Raw genomic sequence first — 22,864 nt, 5'->3', positions numbered from 1 at the left:
ATGCTTCAGGCAGACACAGGAAGATGATTTGTAATTCTTTGTAAATCTCATCTTTCTGAATTCAGCCCGTGTTTTACGGATAGCAAGCGCAGAGGTAGAACTGCCAGCCTATGCTTCGAGTCAGACTAACAACTTTTGCTCCTGCAGAAACGATTTGCATTTTTAATCATCTGTTAGTTTGTGTCCTACATATTAAGGGCTTGGAGATAAATTATTAAATTGAGAAAATCTAGATAGGCAAATGAACCTCAAAGCAATTATAACACCTGAAAATTTATCAAGTGAAGTGATATTTTTCAGCTATGGAAAGAAATTATCGTTAACCATTGTCAAGCACTTGGCAGTTTTCTACCATACGGGAACTTCATTCTTCCCTCAGTTTGCTAGCTGATGTAGTGACAAGCTGCGGAGAGATGACAGATTTAGCTAAGGATTTGGAGTCTGAACACCTGTGCAGTGTCATGCATTTAAAAATAGAACGTGACAGCAAAACACATCAACCCTCTAATGTCCAAATGGAAACCACAGGGGTTTTTCCTTCAACTTTTATCCAGAGAAATAGCTTTCAATCATCACTGTCCAAGTAAAAATACAAAGCAAAAGCTGTTTTGTTAAGGTTGCAAATAAACAGGAACAAATCGGAGTGGTAGGCACAGGTGCACCAGAAGTATTCAGTAATCACCATTTCTTTCTTCTCAACGATGTTCGGATGGCCTGCATCTTTGAGGAGTGCAGATTATTAATGTTCAGTAGCAATTTCTCCAGGAAGCACTTGCTGGCAGGTTAGAAGAGGACTGTCGACTAAAACTACTTTGCATACCTTGACTTCTGTATGACTCATTCAACCCTCCAATGAGGCTATCAAAAAACAACCAAAACATTTTTTGTTTTGTATAATCTTCTCTATGGCAGAAAAAAGCATAAACCAAGGGCAGAAAGATAAAAACAGCCTTGCTTGATTACTGGGTTAGACGCGTGCATTATGCTCTCCTCTGGAGGAGCCTACGTCATTGACAGTATTTGAAGGGAACATCTCTACTTCCCATCTCCTTTAATAGTATCCTCGAAATGTTAATCAAAACTAAAGCATGTAATCTTTTTTTTTTTTTTTTTTACAGAGGGAACTAGGTTTCCCAGTCTGTCTGAGGCTTTAAGCCCACTGCAGTCCCCACCAGCTGCCAGCATGCTCTGCTCTCCTCTAGGGCTGAGCACAATTACCGGGCAGCACCGCAGGCTGGCAATGAACCCACCAGTCCATCCCCCTTTTCCCATTACAGAGTGCTAACCTTCCAGCATATGCTATTTCTTCAGCAAAACCTTTGTTTTCAAAGGTTGTATGTTTTTTCTTCATATTAGGTGCAATAATTTCGAGAGGGATTTTTGGCCTCTTTTCTATTGCAATCCTATTAATTGTGTTAAAGAGGATGTTTATTCAGTGTTTTGGGACAACAGTTTTATGTGATTGTGTTGTGGGGAATTAAAGAGGTCCATATTTACCTCTTCTGTGTTCTCATTTATGTATGAGAAAGACAGAAATCTACTTTAAACTCAGATAAGAGTTAGCTTTTTGGATGATAAAAGCTATCACACATGAATGGGTTGCTTCTTAAAATCAATGAAATAAATTAGACTCCCTGTTTAGGAGCATCTGGCACCCTAGAACCTAGTTCATATAATGATATCTCTGTTTATTAAAAAGAATTATGTAACAATATGGTTGATTTATTTCAAGATGATTGGCTTAGCAACTTAATTGGACTATGCAGTACACCAGAGCAAAAAAAATAATTTAATTAGCTCATTCATTTGTGGATGACTGGAAGCACTGCGCCTCATGCTTAGCTTCTTTAAAGGTGTGCAGCCATTTCATCCTGCAAGGAACTGAACCTTTTTAACTTCCACAGAAACCATCTTCACACCTACAGGACCATCAGCACCAAGCTGATGGTCAGGCATTGGGTCCCAGTCAAAGCCCGTGGAAACCAGCAAGGCGTTTCCTTTGAATCCAAAGAGCACTCCATGACTCCTTGCAGGCAAAGGAACCTTCCTGGAGAAACAGAAAGACAAAAATGTGCCTTGAAGAGTAAAGCTTGCTTTCCCCCACTGTGGTCTCTCTTTTCCCTTGAGCTGAAACTCTCACTTTCCAACTCCCAAATACTATTAGCATACCAGAAAATTAGCATGCCGTATCCAAGTTTTATATTCATCCTGGTGCAAAGTTTTATTTCCTCTATTTCCAGGATGACTACTTATATATGAAAAACATGCTCTTGCACACCATTTCACTGCTTTATGAGTTTACCACCTCTCAGCTGAGACAAAAGAGTAATATTTATTATTATTATTATTAAATGTCTTACTAACACAAAAGTAATGGAGTTATTTATTGAAATGTGTTCAAGTCATGTAATATCCAAATAGTATTTTCAGAACAGCATTTGACGGTGGTTCAAATAACTTTCAAGATCTCTCCACTTTATTTCAGTTCCAAATGCAGCTTGTTGTGTCAGCCAAGAGACTGCTGTCTTGGGGGCAAATTCCACTTAAGTGGAGTTAATCACATCAGCATAAGTTGTTTCTATACTCTAGTTTCACACCAATTTAAATAAAATTAGAGGTTTGGATGTTGATTTCTCTTGTGATACTTAAGATAATCTGAGGCCCAGATGATTTCTTCTTCCATTTCTATAACTGAACACCAAACTCCACATTTCTCTCCCACCCCCCAAAGCACATAGAAAACAAGACAAAAACCTAAATTAAAATCAGAGTAAGGATTTGACTTAAAACATAAAAGAAGAAATAGGGCTGAAATTCCATACTTATCACACCCTGTTGTACCTAGATACTGCTGCACATCTGGTATGTGAGATAATGCACTGTTTAGAGACCGTGTTACGAACACAGAAAATTGGAAATGAGTTTCAAGTCTTAACGCTACATTTCTTCACTACTGGGAGCATGTAAGGCCCTATTTTTCACTCTTTTTGTAGGTTGTGTGATTTGATTCCCTCTGTTTGCTCTGTAAATAATATAAGCATGAAGGAAATTAGAAAAGGAATGGTTCTGTAAGAAATATTTTGCGCTGCACAGCTGATACATTTTTTTTATAAATTCCCAGACTGCATATCAAGGTTTAATTGTAATATTAGCCACAGCAAAAAATAAGAGATGCTCGGTTGAAGCCATGGGTGGAGCAATAAAACACACGTGTATCTTGTTCGTTCATTTATCACGTAATATAAATAATTAAAACCAAAGGCAGTGGTTAGCCATTTTTGCCCTGCGACAAGTATATTCTCTCAGGACTACCTGCTGTTATAATTCGCTTTTGTCCCGATCACACATATCAGTTATTTGCATGAGTCTAGCCTGTAGCTATCAGACAGAAGTTAAATCTGCAGCCGACATGCTTTCCAGTTACTTCTTACTGAAACTTGTGGATGGCTGCATGGGTCTGTCTTCTGGTAGGGAATGTTTTCCTCACACAGTCATGCAAAATGCAAGATTTTTGTTCCAAAAAATGTCCCAGGTGTAGTACATTTAGCTTTGGACTTCACGTACAGGAAATCAAGTATGTCTCTAAATGCAGAACATCAGACTTGATCTGACCTTTTAGTACTTACATTCTTCTAAATTAAATGCTTTCTCTCGGTTTTGCGTGTGCATGCCTGAATGCCTGTTCACCAATAGTGGGGAAGGAGCGGGTTGCCATAACAAGCCAGGACACAGAAGAGGAGACTGGCTGTCTTTAACGTAAAGTGGTATTAGTGACCTGCTCCCAACATACAGCACCAGGCGGGATGGCGCCGGGGAGGAATACAACGAGCAGGGAAACTGTCGGCGTGTGGCCAACCTCCTGTTCCTGAATCCAAACCTGAGCAGGAGCAGCTCTCGTACCTTGAGAAGAGACGAACAGTGGTGGGAGCATCTTGGTCTGGCTACGAGGCGAGGAAATTAGCATCCCAAACCAGAAAGAGGAGCAAACCAGCAGCATAGTGACTTTTTCTCCCCCGTCCAATCTGTGCTATGTTTATCCTGTGTAGTGACTGTGAAGACAGGGGGGAAAAAAGCAGCGAAGTGAAGCATGCTGTTGGCACCCTGGAGAAAACATCTCCTCCTGAGTATTGAGCAGCGATGAAGTGCACATCAAAATTGTTTAGACATTTTGATCCATATTCAGCTATCAGAATTTTGGCTGAAATTCAGCTGAGCCCTAAGCAAAGTCAAACACAAGCCACATACATCTTATCTACACTAATGAGGTGTTGCCCTTTGCTGACTGGAAGGAGATCTGCCAAGATTTTCTTTTCTGGAGCGTGATTTGGAAATACCAACTCTCTGTTCAGTAAAGTAATGTATTCAAGCTTCTTGTTCTCTGAATGTAGGTGATAACAATCCTTGTTCCTTACTGCTAGTCCAGCCATCCTGCTCTCCTTTGTGGATGACTTGTGGATGGAAGGAGCTGCTATACCTCGAACAGGAGCTAGAAGGTTCCCTGCTTCAACCCCAGCCAAGATGAACAGGGAAACCAGATTTATTTACAAATTTCTGAACTAAAATCTGTAGCACACTAGCATGCATATACTTTGCCTAATTTGATGGTCATGCCTGGTCCAGGTTAAGTTTGTACTGGTGGGTGATGCAGGCACGCAGGGAACTGGCACGGGGCTGTGCTTCCTTCATCCTTACCCCTGCAGCATTGTGGGCAGGTAGGACAGACAAACAAGCCCTTCCTGAAATGGTTCATCACAAGCCACTGTCACTTCCGTAGATATCAGAAGTTGGAGTTATTTCATGTAACACAGTTTATTGGCCTGATCATGGAGACTCAGATTTATAAAATCACATTTTTGTTACTGATTCAGTCATGCATATACATATTTATAGACTATAGAAAATCTTTGTAATTGATCAAGTAGCACATTCAATTTTAATACAAGGGATTCCTTGTTGTCCCTGCAGAACCACCTTTTTGTATCCACAGGAGGCAGTTTAAAACATGTGCAACAGAGTTGCTTGCCTGTCATATGCTTATTATCAGCTTTGGTCTAGGCAGCAGTTACATGTAGATTCGTTTCCTTCTTTGATCTTCACAATCTGTGTGAAAACATGCATTGGAAACAAGAAGGAATGTGTGGCTTTTTAAGCCTGATTTCACTTAGACATCATCAGTCTTTGTACTTTCTGCTTATCAGCTCACATCTCATATCTCTTGCTTTAAAAAGTTGTTCTTCCTAACCCCAATTTGTTTGAGTTTTGAGATTACTCATGCCACTTGTTAACATTCAGTCCCAAACCCATTCATAAATTGTGGTTAGGTTTCTCATACAGACTTACTTAGAATTTGGCTATTTAATGAAAAAGACCTTATTTCGTATTAAACCCTTTCAGACAGTGTGTGAATTAAGCAGTTACCTGTAAGTCTTAATTGCAATTATGGATTCTACTGAACTGGCTTGTTTCACTTTTTAAAAAGTAGTGAGAACTGATTACTGCAGAGTGGCTATTTTCAGAGTAAATCTTAAATTAGCAAACTCCGTTGTTTCGGAAACAAATTCACTATCTGCCAGAGAGCTCAAGACTATGATCAACTGAAAAAGAAAAATCCCAAAAGAAATTTGAACACCGAGGTGCAAAAGGAACACTTTGGTTTTGTTACCGTGCTTGGTCAAGTCCAGGAGCAGGAAATAGAGTCAAAGGGGTTGTTAGCAGAGGAATGTGGATAACTTAGGCGTTACCTAAGCTTTTGGGGAAAAAAATGTATGCTGTGAGTGAAGACAAACAAGTCAACAGAGCTGAGATTTCTCATTGAATGCTTATCTAAACTGACCTCATATTCAGGCCTTTCGAGGTTTTGCAGTCAAAGATTTGGGTTCAGTTGGCTATTACAGCACACATATCTACGGATATTTGCATTCCAATTTGCAGTATTCATGCTAACACAGGAAAGACTTTTTACGGTTATGCTTTTATACAGCCTTTCCTCTAAAACACCTTCAGTATGTACCTGAAGAGAATGCTTCCTACTGTCTTGTTTCTAGGATTGTACATTTTCTAGGATATATGTTTTAGACGTGTGCCTTAAAAGCAATGTGCTAGAGTCCCATTTCCCCCACCCCCGGTCCTCCCACGGGTGATTTATCTGCCATTAGTGCTTGTTTCACCAACTGCAAGCACCCTGCTAGCACAGTTCTTTCATACAACCTGAAAATGTTATTCTTTATATGCCAATAGAAATACATCAAATGCATCGTGGGATGAGACCAAATTAATACTTGGGGTTATGTGCACAGTAATTCACGGTAAAAGAAAGATTGAAAGATGTAAAGATGTGTTGAACGTATTCCTTTTTTGTTTGATACATATACAGCATATGTGGAGCAAATAGGTTTGAAAGTGTATTTTTATATGCAAATGACAGCAATTTGTATTAACTACTATTGTGCTAGAACGTAACATTTCATCTGATGTAAGCCTTTCTTTCTTCAGATTCTCTTTCTGTTCTTACAGTGCATGTACAAAGATCTTTCTCAGATATTAAATATCTCAGTAAATTACTGAAAGGGAACAAGCCAGGTACGTGTTGCGACATTCTTCCAGTCGAACTAGATATCAAACACATCTCTTCTCCGTTTTTTAAACCCAAGTAATGGATTTATTATATCAGGACAGATGACTAACCAACTTCTAATTAAGCCCTGTTAAAACTTACATGGTGACTGGATTTCAGATCTGGACCTTGTCATTTTTTAAGTGTCTCAAACCTATCGTTTCATTTTGGAGTTAACATTCCTTGTACCTAGCACTGGTCTTGAATGGGACTAATTGTACTTTGTTTGTCTGTTTGTTTTAAAAACTAATCAAAAAAGCCCACTTTTTATATTGATAAATAGCTTAAAAAGTGCTAAGGAAAATGTTTCTATTTTAGAAAGCTTTTAATTTAGAAAAGATTTGACCAGCTAATCTCAAACTGTTCCCCAAATCTTCAAAGTGCAAACAAATTCAGGCTGAAAGGAATTCTGGTTTTCTTCTTCTTGGGGACATAAAAGATGGCTGAATAAATTAAAAGGGATTAAAATTGTGTTTCAATAGGACCTTACGGTATGAAGTCACTGTTACTATACCATTATGCAGTGCACAATGGCTGCAGGCGTGGCTGGCTGCTGCGAGGCAAAGGCTAATATTGTTTCACCTTAAAACTTAATAATAAGGCAGCTTCAGTCAATGATTTTCTTTTCTTTAAGAGAGTAATTCATTTAGGAAAGCAGCATGCATGCATGTGTGTAGGCAGCAATAAAATATCTCAAAGTGCCCCAATGTGCTACCTCATGCTAAGTGGTTTGAAAAGGAAAAAGATTTTAATTTAATTTAGAAAACTGCCGTGGTCTTCCACGCATACTGTGGGGAGGAGAGAAGCGGTGAGGCAGCATGCCACAGCTCCCTCGGCAGGCATGAAGACAGGCAGCTCCCAGCCCAAATCCAGCTTCCACACCCGGACACACGGTGGGGAGGACGGTGGGGAGGAAGACAAACCTCAGCCCTGCCTTCATCCCGAATCGGTGCGACAGTGTCGTCTCTGCTGGAGCAGGCGGGGAAGGGCAGCGAGAAGGGGCTGCTCGGTACCCCCCAGCAAGGGATGGGTGTTCGGCGCAGTCTTGGGAAGGCTGGGCTAGCCAGGCTTTTCCCAAAGGGCCTCTATTTCATTGGAAAGACATAAGTGGAGGGGCTTCTCCCCAACGGGTGACCCTCACATCTCCCTGCCGCGCTGCCGAAGGAGCCTCGGCCCCAGCTTTGTACCCCAGGCAGCCTAACCCACAACACGCAGCATTTCTTGTTGAGCTGTAGATCACCATTTTCCTCTGTATCCGTAGCAATCCAGCATACTCTTGTAATTCCCACGTGTTTCTATCACAAAGCTTCTAAGCAGAAACGTTTTTCTTTGGGACACACCAAGAATGTACTGAGCAGCTCCCACAGTTGCAGCGGCTTGTGTCCGACTGTCCCTCCCCACCACCCCGGTGTGTTAACAAAAGCGTGCATGGGAAGTAGGGTTTCCAGGAAGGAACGTCGTGCTTGAAGTAAACAACAAAATGTGTTTTCTGGAAGAAAGCTTTGAACTTGAGAGTACCGGTCATTCCCCCCATCCCTGCCCGGCTGATGGACTCTTGGATACATCCACACAAGTTCTTCAAATAGCAGGAGGATTCAGGAGGAATCGCCAAAAGTCACTGAATAACCCCAGTTAACAGGTTCTTTAGCAGAGGGGTATTGCCCAGAGACTTGGGATGACCACAGCTTTCCCAGGATGTCGGCACAGAAAGCACTTGTGGCAGCTCTTTTCACCCGGGAGCTTTGCACACCAAGCCCTGTGGTTAAAGCGCGGTGTGAAAGCGATGCGAGTTGTGCTCAGCCAAGGACCTGGCACAGGTACCACCTCCAGCCAGCTCAGCACCGCACGGCACTGCGGCCACGCAGCCTGTCCTACCATCCCTCCGGCGGGACCCTGTCCGAGCCAGGAAAATATCTGCTTTTTTTTTTTTTTTTTTTTTTTTATTCTTTAAACTGAGCGTTTCCTCCCTAACCCGACAGAGAGTTATGCACCTTCTGACAAGATGCACTTAACAGTGAAAGCTGAGATAAAGTTCAGAAACTTGGAATTTGTTTCAGCTCGCTCTCCCCTCACTACAGTTGTCTCCCATTAAAGGCAGCAGAGTTTGCAAGCACATGGTATCTTCCAGGAATGGGCTCTTTATCTCTATCACGTCAGTGACAGGTTGTTAGGAAATGCAACACAAAAGTCTTATGCCTTATTTAAATAATGGTGTTCATTGCCTATTAAAATGTAACTTCTTGCTTTAAAATAGGATTAATTAAAATGTACAAGAATGCAATTCAGTTACATTTTATGCTTCAGCCCAGTGCATGCTTTTCATAACTCATTCCCAGAAGTAATATTCAGGGCAGCACGGCATTCTCAGTTCTACCGTTAAAAGCACAAATGACTATAAAACCTGTTCTTTTCAAAAACTTGGCTCAAGTGTCGCCATTGTTAGATTTTTCATAACATATTACTTTGGTCATTACTGTTTTGCAAGATAATTGTATCAGCGATCTAACTTTTGACAGTATCCAAAGTGGCTGAAAATAGTTCGCTGCAGCACCTTTGTCTTTTAAAGGCCATTTGGGGCTTGTTATTTTAATCCTTGTGCAGCCTGATTTATCACTTCAAACATCTGTCAGCTGTGCTTTGTCTTGAAATTGATAGTGATAGTGTTACTGATTTTTCAACAGCAGCTGTTAGAGGTTCATTAGTTAGACTCTCAAAGGGAGTAGATAACTGTAATATTTTTCTTTGTTAATCATCTCGTACGCATTGTAATAATACAGAGCTTGAAATCCGCTAGAAATGCACAGCTTCTCTCTGTTTCTAACTTGTCAGAAGCATCCTTTTATTCATTTAATCTGGCTCGATTATTAAAACTCTCCTTCATAATGCAGTAAAAAATTGAATAATGGCACGTGAGTAGGAAGATAGAAAAATCAGCCTTTGCTGTGTAGTACTTAGCGCAGAGGGAGGTCACTCAGGGTCTCAGAGTTTGCATCCAAATATGAATCAACTGCAACGAGGAGATTAAGGGCTGTTCCGTAATTGATTTTTAATTTAAAATTTACAGGGCATACAAAACCTCGATGACAACTTCAGTAAAATCAGGTTCCTTTCTAACAGATACAGCAGTTTTCTGTTAATGCATTTTTCCCTACCACATAAAATAGTCTTAATGGTTAACCATGATTCTTAAAACATTTCCCCCAAAAAATCCTTGCAAGCCTGCCTCTAGCCGAGTGCCACAGTGACTCCTGCTAGGAGCTTCCAGGGACCCGAGCATCTGTGAACTCTCCTGTAGCTGAGAGCGTATCAGTGCTACCGCTGGTACAACCGGCAATGCTCACCAACAGATAATTACAGTTTGAAATTAGTATTTTAATGAACTGATCTCAGCAAATGTAAAGCGAAATCTCCCAGGCATTAAAGAAATAAGCAGGAGGGAAAATTATTAACTGTGAAGTTCAACAGACGGGTGGTCAGCAGGTGCTATCTTGGCAAAGGAGTTGAGTGTTCCCGTTTCAATTTGCGGTAAGAGGAGGCTTGTTCAGGTTTTGGTCCTGCAAGCTGCTGCTGTTCTTAGGGACATGGTTCAGTGGGACTTTGGCGGTGTTAGGTTTACGGTTGGACTCGATGATCTTAAAGGTCTTTTCCAACCTAAATGATTCTATGAGCAGCATCTGCAAGTGGCACGGTGACTTTGGTGGAGATTGAAAACATCTGAGACATCTCACAAGCTTTCCAGGTGAATAGGAATGGCTTCTAAAAATAACAAAAGGCCAGATCTCCATCCTAAAAGCACAAGTCTCAGTCTCATAAGACAATGCATGTGTCCATAGCACCAGTGGAGCTTGGTGCAAAATAGATTGCAAGAGTGCAGCCTGAATTTCAAGGAAATGTACAAAGTGCCTCAAAAAGTACCTGAAAATCGGTTCCTTTTTATATGTTGTCAGAGCATGAATTGTGTTTTCTTCTTAAAGGTGGACAAGTACCTTGATCTGGTTTCCATCAGGCACCATGGTCATGCCAAGTCTAGGGAGAGGGTTGATTAGAGAGCAGAAACAAAGAGCTAGAGGTACCCGCTTGAAGACCCCAGCCGAAAGAAATGTCCCCCACACCACAACCTCGACATGCACTCGGATGGTCAGGAGACACAGGCCATCACCCAACAGGAACCCAGACGCTCAGCTCATGTTTCTTCTTCTCCCTTCCAGTTCCCAGGGTTAGAAACTATTCTTGAAATAAAAGCACATTGATTTTTGAAGTCAGAGTTTCAGCTTTCAGCCATCTATCTTCAGAAGTCCTTCAGAATTCCCACCTAGCTAGATTATTCCATTAGTATGTCATAGACTCAATGACCTTTTTATTTTATTTTCTGAAGGACAGTTGATCCCTAGCACAGCTCAAGAGACTGTGTAGCCAGTCAGGTGGATCACTGACCCACCCCATGACAGCATTTCCTTATCTGTCCTGTTATGAACCAAAAATTCTTCTTGAACGTTTAATGTATTTTTACATATATATATATATAATCTAAGTTTTCTATATCTACCATAACTGAATTAGATATTTTTGTACAAGACTTTTTTTCAGATCATTCACGGAATGGTTTACATTTATGTTACTTCTCCACCCTTCAAGAAGAGCTGGATGCTTCATATATAGTAAAGAGAAAAACTACTTAGTAATATCAGACAAAATTATAAGAGTCGCATACAAATAAGATACCTATTTTTTATCTCAGAGATCTCTATTTTAGATCGAAGGGAAAAAAACAAGTAGGTGAAGTCTCCAAGAGCAGAATTGGTGCACATTTTTTTGGCAAGAAGCATTTCTTAGAACAAATTTTCTGTTCTCTCAGCAAAAAGGTAGATCAATTCAATGAATGGATATAATTCAAAAGCTATCTATGCTCTAAGCAACTTATCCGATTGAGGCTGGAGGGAACACTTCAGATAACCTTAAACTACTCATCAGGGTTGTGGGAAAGACAGCACATGCTTTCCACAAATACATTTTTGTAAAAGGAAATCTTTTCAGGCTTTATTTTTAATTTTCACTCTTTTTTTCTTCTGCTTCTTATTCCTCCCAATTTTGTTTCTTGACTGAAGTGCTGTTTTAGTAAAGTACTATTTTCCTTTTTCACACAAATTGGAGAATTTTAAAGTGGGTTTTTGTTTTTTTAAAATGATACTGAGTTTGAATTATCTGTTTTGTTTAAAAATACACAATGAAGTCATCATATCCTGAATTGGAACTTCTCTCAACATACCCCTTCCTTTTAGATCGTATTTTTGTCTGTGTGTTATTTGGATGTTATCACCTCATATTCTCATTAAACTAAAGATTTCTACCTGTTACCTTCCCTAGCCTTTAGGTGTATACAGACGTAGAGAGAGATCTTTCTCTCTCAGATCTTTTGAGGAAAAAATGGCAAAGCACCTTTCAGCGGTGCGCCGTGAACCACACTTCATTAGCTTCCCGCACGCCTGCCGTGTGAGCAGAAGAACCATCCGTATTATAGGATGGAAAAATAGTGCTGAGTCGCACCCTGGCTTTCATGTTTCCAATTTATGTTTTCTGACTTACCTTCTGTGACGGTCTGAAACTCCTGAAAGGCAAAGCTAAAAAGTGAGAGAAAGCTTCAGGCTTACCCTTATTATCATGTCTCTTTCAGGTATTTAGGTGTGTCCTTGCGTTTAGCTGTATTAGTTGACTTTCAGGCAACGGTATGTCAGGAAGTATTAATATTCACAATTAATATATTGGTATATAGTTTTAGTGTGCCATTCCTCCTTGCGTTTCCATCACTTTCCTATTGCGCCGCTCGGACGCTTTCCCAGCGATGCTGAAGAGCGATGGCTTTGGCGAAAGCCCCATCACCAGTCACTGACAGCAGGATGCGGTACAGCAACCATTGCTTCCCTTCTGTCGGCGGGGATGCTAGTACAGCATCCCTCTGCAGGGGGGGAATTTCTTTGTTGCATTCGTTTACAAGCGGAAAATTTAATGGGCTGCAAGGTTCGATCACAAAGGCTTTTTTTCCTTCTGAAGCAGCTTGTCATTTTAGTTTTAACTACAGGAGACAGGACAAAATTGTTAAAGCAATCCAATTATATTAGCTATTGAACAGGGGATTTCTGTCCACCTTTCCTGCGTGAAAGAAAGTAGCAACAGCTGTATGAGCCTTTAAAACTTCCCACATTGCAACCTCCCTAACGTGACGGGGGGATTTTGAGACGTCTGGGTACTCTGCCGCTGTCCAGCTAGAGATGAGTGCTTCTGACAATCTACTCTCTGCTCTGCACTTTCACCCCCCAAAGGATATCTTTGCTGAAAGCAGCATGCTGAACCCCATAATCCCTCTTTATGATCTGTTTTAAAATGAGATAGAAATCAAGCAGGTGAACTCTGAATTTCCCACTTAATTTTATCTTTGCACCAAAGTATTTCAAAGAGTCTGTCATCACCCACAGGAGAGAGAAAGCTAGTCACAACAACTAGCTGGTATTTATTTACAGTTTAGCAAGGGAGAGGTTCTACAAGCGTAGGCAAGCATTTCGGGTGCCTGGAGAGCAAGTGCATCCTCAGTTACAAGGTACGGCCTCTCTTCTGAATATTCACATCCTACCACCCCCATTAGCATGGGTAAATGGTGACTGCAATTTCTATGGAGTCTCTTCATTTACAGGGCGAAATAATAAACTCCCAGCTTTTGACAAATGCGTAACAGAACCGGGGTTGCTCAACTAATTGAGTTAACTGGCAGGACATTCAGTAATATTCAGGTCCTACTTTTGCCGGTGTGCTGTTTGCACCTCTCCTTTCTTCCAGGCTGCAAATTGCAAGCGCTGCTTTCAGAGCCACATAGGACACAAAGACCCCGCTCTCGACCTCCAGTTGAGATTTGTCATTTCTCTTGGTTTTTGAAGTTTGACAAAAGTAAATCCCTGCTCACTCTGTTCCTTCCCACCAGCTCAGTGCTCGGAGGAGAGTTGCCCTGAGCACCTCGGGGTCCCTCATCAACGGCACAAAAACCACAGCAGAAGAACGCAGCTCAGGAAGTAAAGCAAGCAGCCAAATACGTGGCTGTGTTTTAGCAGCCCCTTCATCTCAAATATTACAAGCTCATTTTTGTACTTTCTTCACAGCCAAACTAAAATACGGAAGTTGGTTGTGTTTCTTTGGAGCTCTCTTGTTATTTTCCCAGTATGAAAGCGACATACCCTGCTGTCAGGCCCTCAGGTATTCGCATACACTTTTTTAACTTACAAAACCAATTTCTAGTAAGTAGCTTATATCAACTCCTCTACACTTATCTAATTTAAAACACGCCTTCTGAAAAAAACCCACAAACTCCAAACTGTGGCAGGATGTTACATGCTGCCTACAAAGCAGAGTGTACACTCAATTTTCACCTGCTGTAGCTACTGTTGTCTAATTCACGTTGGCATGGGGGCTAGTCGGCTGGGAGCCGCAGCTGATTGCAAAGTCAGGAGCAGGAGGAATCAGTGTGGATTTCAGGACCTGTCTGAAAACAAAAGAGTTTTGGTTCAGTGCAAAGCAACTCCGTGTTTCTTGGGGCAGACTGACCTGCACAATTTTTTTTTCTCAAGGGAAATCCAAAAGCTCCCCAGAAGAATTTTTGGGAGAAGGCATCAAAAATTTCCAAGCAAAAATCTGAGCATGCGTTTGGCCAGCTGAAGATCGAGGCATCCTTAAGGATTTTCCTATGTGGTAGCCCAAGTTGTTAATTCACAGCTTTCATTCCTAACAAAAGCTGCAGTGGTAAATGAAAGTTAATCCACCTTACAATTATGTAAGCACGTGGGCTTATAATATCCTGAAGAATAAGGCTGTGACTAGGTGGAACAAACATGGCTTTTTTATACAGCCCTGCTGAAAGAAGATGTTGCTTAATTCCTGAATTCCTTGAAGCATTCCTGACAGCAATCACATCTGCTGCCATAAAACCCATCACGGCCTCTGCCTTTGGGAAAAATGTATTTAATAATCAGTAAAGTTCAAGCTCAGCTTGTTGTGATGAATTATTAGAACCCGTCATCATTTTCTTGGGGGAAAAAAAAAAAAAAAGGCTATAATGGAACACAATTTTATGTTTTTCCATTTAATTGATGACAGGCTGAGTTTTTATTAATCTTTCTGGGCTCCGGTGTAAGATGCTGAAAAAGCTAATATGAGATCATTGTATCTGGTTAATGTGTGTGCTTTGCAAAATTGATAAGGCCTGTCAAGACATAAATTATTTAAAATTTGATAAATGTGTTGAAATCATTGAATTTTCAAACAGACAAAGCAGAGCTATTTCTCTTCCCCACCCCCCCACCCCCCCCCCTTCAAAATGAGGGTTTTGTGCAGCCACTCAATGATGCTGCACTATCCTTGCAGCACACGGCTTGTAAGGTACTGAAATTAGCACGAGGAAGCCAGAGAAGTATCCTGTGCTGCTGCGGCAGTGACACGAATATGAGATACAGCCTCAGGGATGGAAGTAGCAGAGAGAGAGGAGACCACTGGAAGCCTCCCCCAGTATGAGTTTTTCACTGGTGAAACCGGGGGCAGGTTACTGAGTACCACCTCCCTGCTACCACCCCTTCCTCTCCATCGGTGGGATAAAAAGCTCACAGCAGCACCAGTGAGCGGCCAAATGGTTCTTCAGAGCTGTTTATCCCAACAGACCTATTTATTTCAGCTAATTGCCGAGAGTTTTTAAATGATTCCTGGCAGGAGTGAAGCTATAGAAATGATTGCTGGTGATTGATGAATAACCTGGATAAAATTCCCAAAGCATCACAACAATTAACTCTTGCACGGGTACACCTGCTTTTATTTAGTGCCTTGCCCACAGAGGAAGGTGTGGGAGCAAGTTCCAGATGAACCCAAATTTATTTGGGCAAATAGAGAAAATACAGCATTTACCAATACCAGTATCTCATCCATGCAGGCTCATTTCTCAAAAATAGTTCACGGGGAACATTATTTAACCCTGTGCTGCTCTACCATAGTCAGGATCATTCATGGAAGAGAAAGGTTTTGAAGAGCAATCACTGTCTTTCACAGAAGCGCACAGGAAGAAGCAATGGATTGAAGTTTAAAACTCCATAAATACAGACCACATCATCCTTGGTTTGAGCTGTTCTTGTGGTTAATGTAGCAAAAGAAAACAGCAAGGCATGTTGTGGATTCTGTACATCTCGATGGGTCCAAGATTATGTTTCTTACTGGAAAATATCTACAGTCTGATGGAAATGTTAGGGTAACTGGGTGACATTTTACAGCCTCTGTAATATGGAAAAAGATTAGGTGATATCTTCTGTTTGGAAACTGATGGTTTGAAGGGAATGGGAAAATGCAGGTGCAGCAGAGGAGAACTACAGCAATAGCCATCTATTTAAATGTATACACTAACTTCCCTAAGCGTATTTTTCAAATACCCTACTAGCAATATTTTCCACTATAAGAGAGAAGCATTATAGTGAAATGGGAAGATGCTGAGGAAGTCATTTTTTCCAGCATGTGCTGCATTCTTTTAATACAGATTTTTTTATTTCCCGGAAATTGCTAACCAATGTGAATAAACAGCCAAACAAAGAGCATCGGCCCATCTTTGCTAATAGCAAAAAGCTGTCATCAAGCGAAGGGCCTTTGCGCTGTATAGGTGAAAACGAAGCGCTAAGAGGTTGGTTCTCTCATATTGCGGAAAGCTTTATGCAAAATAGAAAAAAAATTACGCACACACAAAAAAGGCTTTACATTAAAAAAGCACGAATATTATTCACGTTTCTGAACAATGCACCCTCATTCCTGCTCCTGCGCTGGGCACCGAGCAGAACCAGTCGGTTCTTTGTTAGACGCCGTTTTACTGAATGTTTGCAAAATACAACAAATGTACTACCCGGAGCCTGCAAAGTCCCCTTCCCTGCAAGTGACTGAGCTGACAACTGTCAGCCTCTGAATCTCATTCCTATAATGAAATCGGCGAAACAAGACAGCAGTAGGATAAATCAGGGTCAAGAATTAAGGCTGCACGAGATTGTCGAATCCTACAGTCTGCAAACTATTTCAAAGAGGAGGAGGAAAAAATTACTCGGGTTAAGTGTAAGGTACAACTTTGAACAGTGGCTAGTGATTGCTATCTAGGCCTTAAACAAGAACATTATTACATCCTTATAATTCAACATATTAATGATTTCGTGTTCCCATATTAAGAAAGCTTTCATTGTGAAATAGTCGACGTCACATAGCTCTGGGGACATGTTTCATTATCTTATGAGTACACCTCATTCCGTGTAACATGTAGATAATTAAACGTAGCAGTAGTTTAGCATGACGCAACTCTGCAATTCCACCATCGTGGTTTTGAAATAATTGTGCCCTAATACCTTATCAATGTGACAAACCCACCCGCCTTTAGCGTGCATTAATGTTTCTCACCCTTCAGCCATCCTGAACCATATACCTACATATTTCTTCTTTTTATATCAGAGCCTTCTGAAAAAAGCAGTTCAGAAAGCAATGCTCTGCTATCTCATTTGAAGTGAGAGCCCCCTGAAGAGACATACGTTGAGTATTACCAGTAACACATGACTCAATGCCCTCTAGATCTCTTCATAAAAGGAGAGGGGAGAAAAGCCAAAGAGCCATTGCACGGATTTCAATAAACATTGCAAAAGAAAAGTAGCCCAGAAGGACAATTGCGTGTGTTCCAGTGCCCTTGCCGGAGGACAGTCAGAGCTGGGTGCAGACACAAGCAAAGTTAGAACCTCCTGCGAACCAAGCGGCTTCATTTCTAGGTATTTCTCCTTAAAATTTCCAACCACAGTTCCCTCTGGCTCACTTGCTAAAAGCAATACCAACTCTAGGTGGCTGCGGTTTTGAGTGGTCATTAGCATTTTAAGTAGCAGATCATTTAGCCGTGCAAAAACAGAGAGAAGTTTCTGGTATTTCAGCACTGCCAGACCCCTGGTCCCCTCTGGGATCTGGAAATGCAGCGGAAAAGCCTCTTTTTTTGTGCTTCTAAAGGCCTCGGGTTAGTTTTGGGGTGAAGGATGGGTGAACGTGTTCATCAGTTCTTGTTTCATCTGAACAGAGTCACTTCTCCGCAGCAGGGAAGTTATTTCCCTGGCAGTAGTGATGGCCAGCTGTTCTCAGCATCACCCGGCTGATTTTGAGCTTGCGAGCAGGCTTAAAAATGGCTGAGGAACCATGCATAAACATGACATTGCTTCACCAGGAGCTTTCCATCACAGTGGAAACGATGCTTCCCCAAGCATCGTTATGACAGCGCTATTTGTGCTGGTACAGATAAGCATCTGTCACTGTTTCCATTAGAATCTCCTATTTTCCTGGGTTCATAGCTCAGCCATAAAAAATGTAGCGTAGAGGCAGAAAGTTGACATACAAGGTCTCCGGCTGAGAGTGATCATTGTTGTCTCCCCCCTCCTTTTCTAATCTGTAGAAGAAAATAACATATTTCTGCAGAGACACACCTGACCACTACCTTTGGATCCAGCCATAGATTTATTTAGCAATAGCTGCCTTTCAACATTCAAGTTGCAAACGTTGCCGTGATGGCCGCCTTTCAACATTCAATCTTAATTACTGCATTAGGGATGATCAGGAAGAACATGTGGTAAGTGGGTTTGGGCTCTCATGTAGAGCCTATTGCTAGAGAACAGGCCCCAGTGAAGATTAAGGGCTTTGGAGTTTCTGATCTTGGCCAGATGATGAAATGAAAAATTGAAGATTATAGAAACAACAATTGAGTATTATAGAAACTGAATACTGCTAGGAACTAAAGGCATAGAAGACCCCTTTGGGATCAGTAGCAGAGGGAAAAACAAGCCCAGCATTGCAGTTTCCCTAGCGAGACAGGCAGCACAAAATCCCACCCCGTGAATTCAGCATCAGCGCTCAGTGCTTTGACTGCTTTAGGCAAACTTCCACCCCGCAATCTCACTGTGGTTGCCTCCTGGACAGGGAAGACCCCATCCTGCATGGTAGCAATGCTGGGAGCCCACCACCCCGATCCCGGCATTGCAAGATGGGTGCTGAAGCACGAGCGGCATTTTGCCAGGAGGAGGCGGCAGCAGCATTTTAAGGATGAGGACGGTGCAACGCTGTTCCTTCTTTGTTTCCATTTTAAGCGCCTTTTCTTTCTGTTCACACATTTTGTAAGCATAATTACACCAGAAAAAGTTTTTCTTTATACATTCGGATGATGCTGTAAGACAGTCCTGAAGAGAACAAATCCCGAAAACGCATTCTCCAAAACTTACATTCAAGGTTTAAAGGACCTAAAAAGTTAGATGGTAATTTCTAGCTTGTTGAAACACAGATCCTGCTTCTGTCCTCTTGACAACAGGACTTCTCTCTCTGCGCGTACAGGAAGAACGTACCCGGGCGATGTGTCCCTACGTTAAATTGGCAATCTTCTATTTACTGAGACCTGCGTGTTTGACTGAAATCGAACACCGTTCTGTTGCTACCAGCAGTAGTTATTAGCTTTTCGATTGCAGACAATTTCACATTAGACTTAGCGTGGCCTAGTCACGTTTCTGAAAAATGATGAGATGTGCTCTATGGCTGGGATTGCTCAGCACTTCTTGAAGGTTAGGCATCGCTAAATACAGGCAGTTTAGCACCTGAAACCAACACACCCCAAAATAATGCGATTTTTGCGATCTGTCTCAAACTAAGAGCACAAATGGGCATGCTAAGTTTGGAAAAAATGGAAGAGGCAACACCAGAAAAGACAAATGCACAATAAACATTTTAGTATACAATTCCAACACCAGAAGCAGCTAAGGAAGGATTTTAAGCCTAAACCAGTTGGGGGGTTAAGTGGGGAGAAAAACAAAAGGGAATGGAAAATTCTGCTATTCTATTTCACTCCACCTTTTAGCAGAGGTGCCACTTTGCTGTTCAGGTTTTCCAGCACTCTTAGGTATATTTTTATCTAACAACTCTATGAGCACAGGGTGTCTGCATGCTCTTGCACATCACAGCCCTGGGCCTGTCCAGCGATTTATCCTTTTCTCCCAGTGGACGGCTGCCGTTGAGCTTTTTGCATTTTCTGTAAGCTATTTGGAGTAAAATCCTTGAGCTTTCATAGGGCAGCAGCAATTATTCCATTAGAGTAGTGCACGTGACTGGACTGGCTCAGACCTTATTGGTGTAAAAATAAAAATTAATGCCTCCTTTTGTATCTTGACAGTTCTATTTTCACACTTCATACAACTCTTTCTTTCTGTTTTGAAACAGGTATTTTGTGATGCTAATCAAGTCGTACAAGCCACAGACGTGCTGGACTGGGAAGACAAGGATGCTGCAGAGACATTGGTTGACAACGTGGTCCACTCCAGGATCATCAATCCTTTACGCCTGTTTGTTAAGCCATCTCCAGTACTGAAACATGGCCAGGTGTCCTACTCAGACAGCATAGAAAACTTTTGGGATTGGTTGTCCAACATCACGGAGGTTCAGGAATCTCTCGCACGAACTAAACGCAGACCTATAGTAAAAACCGGGAAATTCAAGAAAATGTTTGGATGGGGCGACTTCCACTCTAACATCAAAACTGTTAAGCTCAACCTCCTGATCACAGGGAAAATCGTTGATCACGGCAATGGGACCTTCAGTGTTTATTTCCGACATAACTCCACGGGTCTGGGCAATGTTTCTGTAAGCCTGGTGCCACCTTCCAAGGTGGTTGAGTTTGAATCATCTCCACAGTCAACACTGGAGACCAAGGAATCCAAGTCCTTCAACTGCCGGATCGAGTATGAAAAAACAGACCGCGCTAAAAAAACTGCCTTGTGCAATTTCGACCCTTCAAAGATCTGCTATCAAGAGCAGACTCAAAGCCATGTCTCCTGGTTGTGTTCCAAACCATTTAAAGTTATCTGCATTTACATTGCTTTTTACAGCGTAGATTACAAACTGGTGCAAAAGGTCTGTCCTGATTATAATTACCATAGTGAGACTCCGTACTTGTCCTCTGGCTGATACAATCATGGGTAACCGTAGAGATACAGCATCAGTCACAAAAATAAGCATTTCCATTAACCTTTTGGAGAAGAATATGTTTTCCTATCAGGTTAAAAAGTCTTTAAAAACTGTAGCTGTGTTTGTGCTGTATCGTAAATAATCAAACTACTTATATAACAATCATTTTCATTTGAGACCATCGTATTTTAGCTCTCTCATCGTTAATAAGGGAACTACCAGGCAGATACATGACAAAAATCAAACAAAATTATGTCTGTAATGAACATCAATCTTGAAAATTGTTTTTTTAAACTAGACTCGATGGCAGAGAGGTTGTCTTTTACTTGAATTGGACAGCACTTAGCAGGATCCTATTTCTCACTGGGAACTTTAGATGACAATATAAAGAAAAAAATGATGAAGCAGACTCCCAGCTGCTTATATACTAAATCCAAATAAACAGCTCTGCCACTCATTTCATAAAGAATGTTACACACACACAACTCAAGGAATCAAGTCCAAATACTAAGAGAAAGTTCTATTTCTAGGACAAAAAAAAAAGGGGGGGATCTGCATTTTTATGAGTTGTAGGAGTGGTACGTATTCATTGAAAATTGAGTACTTCTTCCCTCAAACTTCTTACCCGTGGATATACAATGATGTAATTAGACATCGATGAGCTTTAGTTTATTAGATCCACCAGGTGTGCAGGTTTAGCATACACCTCTTCCTTCCGTGGTCACCATTGGGTTTTATTCTTCTGAAATGTTTACATATACACCAGTACTAGTTTTACGGTGATAGAGGATATACGTACCTCGGAAAAAGATAATCTCTGTTTAAGTCTGACAGTGGCGATGGGGGCTGGCTTCCACATAAAGGAAGCCATTATCTTGCTATCTAGCCCTCTTAGCACCGTATTGCAGCAAGGAAAATACATCACAGCATAAGGACAATACACAAATAACACAAACTTTCTGCTTAATGCCACCCAGTTGTCTTCCTGAGTATTGCACTGCATACTTCAAGTCAAAATACAAGCAATGACAAATAAAGAGGACAACAAAAATCTATGCATCTTCACCTCATAAAGCAGGTTTTACACAACTGCTATCAATATCAAAATATTCAGCCAGACTTTCCCCTAGTACAGAATAGCATCACTCCGCTACTGTTAAATATAAGAACAGAGGGTCCAGCTGTGGTTTTGCTTCAACAGGACAGATGTTGCTTCCACCGCAGCCAATAGCGGTCAGCTCCAGCGATGCAGCTTCAAGCATCAATCCCCTGCACTTCTGGTGGGTATTGATTTTACTGCTGCTGCCACTTTGCTGTCATAGGTCTTTGTAACAGTTCAATGTCACAGGTCCCATGGCAGAAGCTTGCTGAGGAAATGCTTTTTATTGCCTCTAATCAAACTTACATGCAGGGTCCAAGAAGTTACATACAGCTTAAATGAAGTACTATTAAAATACTCTGTTCAAGTGGTATGCACTCAGACAAACAACCGACAGGTCAGACTCACTCATGAGATTAATTCCGATTTCCTTGGTTAAGCCTCATACAAAAAAATTACTCTTAAAAATATACTACAAGTAACTGGCTAATCTGTTTTTCTCTTTCAATGACAAATTTAAATGTGTTATTTAGTTTGATCAATAATCTAAATGTTTTCCTTCATCTTATTTCATACAGAGTCTCTCCCGGTCTAAATGATGGGTTTTAGTTTGTCTATTACTGTTGATTCCTACAAGATGGTCTACTTTGTATTCTGTATAGCGTGTCCTCGTCCTGGCTGTACATAAGCTTGGATTTATTGCTATGAGTTCAGTGGTTGGTGCTTTTGTAACTTAGCTGTAAGCCATGATTTTATTGCCATGTATTTTTACTCAGCACTGTAGGCAATTAAAAGAAAATCCTACATGCTATTTATTGTAGAGTATGTGGAAATCATGTATGTATATACACTTAAATATGTGTACATATACGGAATATATGTGTACATGTATTTGTATGTAAATAAAGACAGTTTGCTAAATCTGGCACTTGCTTGCAGCATATTTGATTTTTTTCAAAATGTTGCTTTGTGTCTTTATATATACACAAAACTAAGGCACTGCAACACATCGCCAAACGTTTTTCCCCAGCTGGAATTTGTTTTTCTAGGAGATATTGAAGTATGCGCTACAGTGAACTGTGCTACAAGCCTAGGCAGAGCAGGTTCAATAGCGTTTCGTAATATTCGAG

The 22,864-nt window shown here is 41.1% G+C and overlaps 1 protein-coding gene across 1 annotated transcript in view; it reads left to right on the top strand.

Annotated features, from left to right (window-relative positions):
• The window catches only part of NXPH2 (neurexophilin 2), a 40,443-nt gene extending 17,806 nt beyond the window's left edge, over window positions 1-22,637 (top strand). Inside the window, exon 2 of the mRNA XM_049801150.1 lies at window positions 19,892-22,637. Coding sequence (XP_049657107.1) covers window positions 19,892-20,635 — 744 coding nt within the window. The 3' untranslated portion in view covers window positions 20,636-22,637. The remainder of the gene's footprint in view (window positions 1-19,891) is intronic.
• Window positions 22,638-22,864: the final 227 nt, after the last annotated feature.

This window comes from Accipiter gentilis, chromosome 1 (assembly GCF_929443795.1).
Source record: "Accipiter gentilis chromosome 1, bAccGen1.1, whole genome shotgun sequence".
In the NCBI taxonomy this organism is placed as follows: Eukaryota; Metazoa; Chordata; class Aves; order Accipitriformes; family Accipitridae; genus Astur; species Astur gentilis.
The sequence above is the reverse complement of the archived record's forward strand: the minus strand, read 5'-3'. Positions and strand labels throughout refer to the sequence as shown.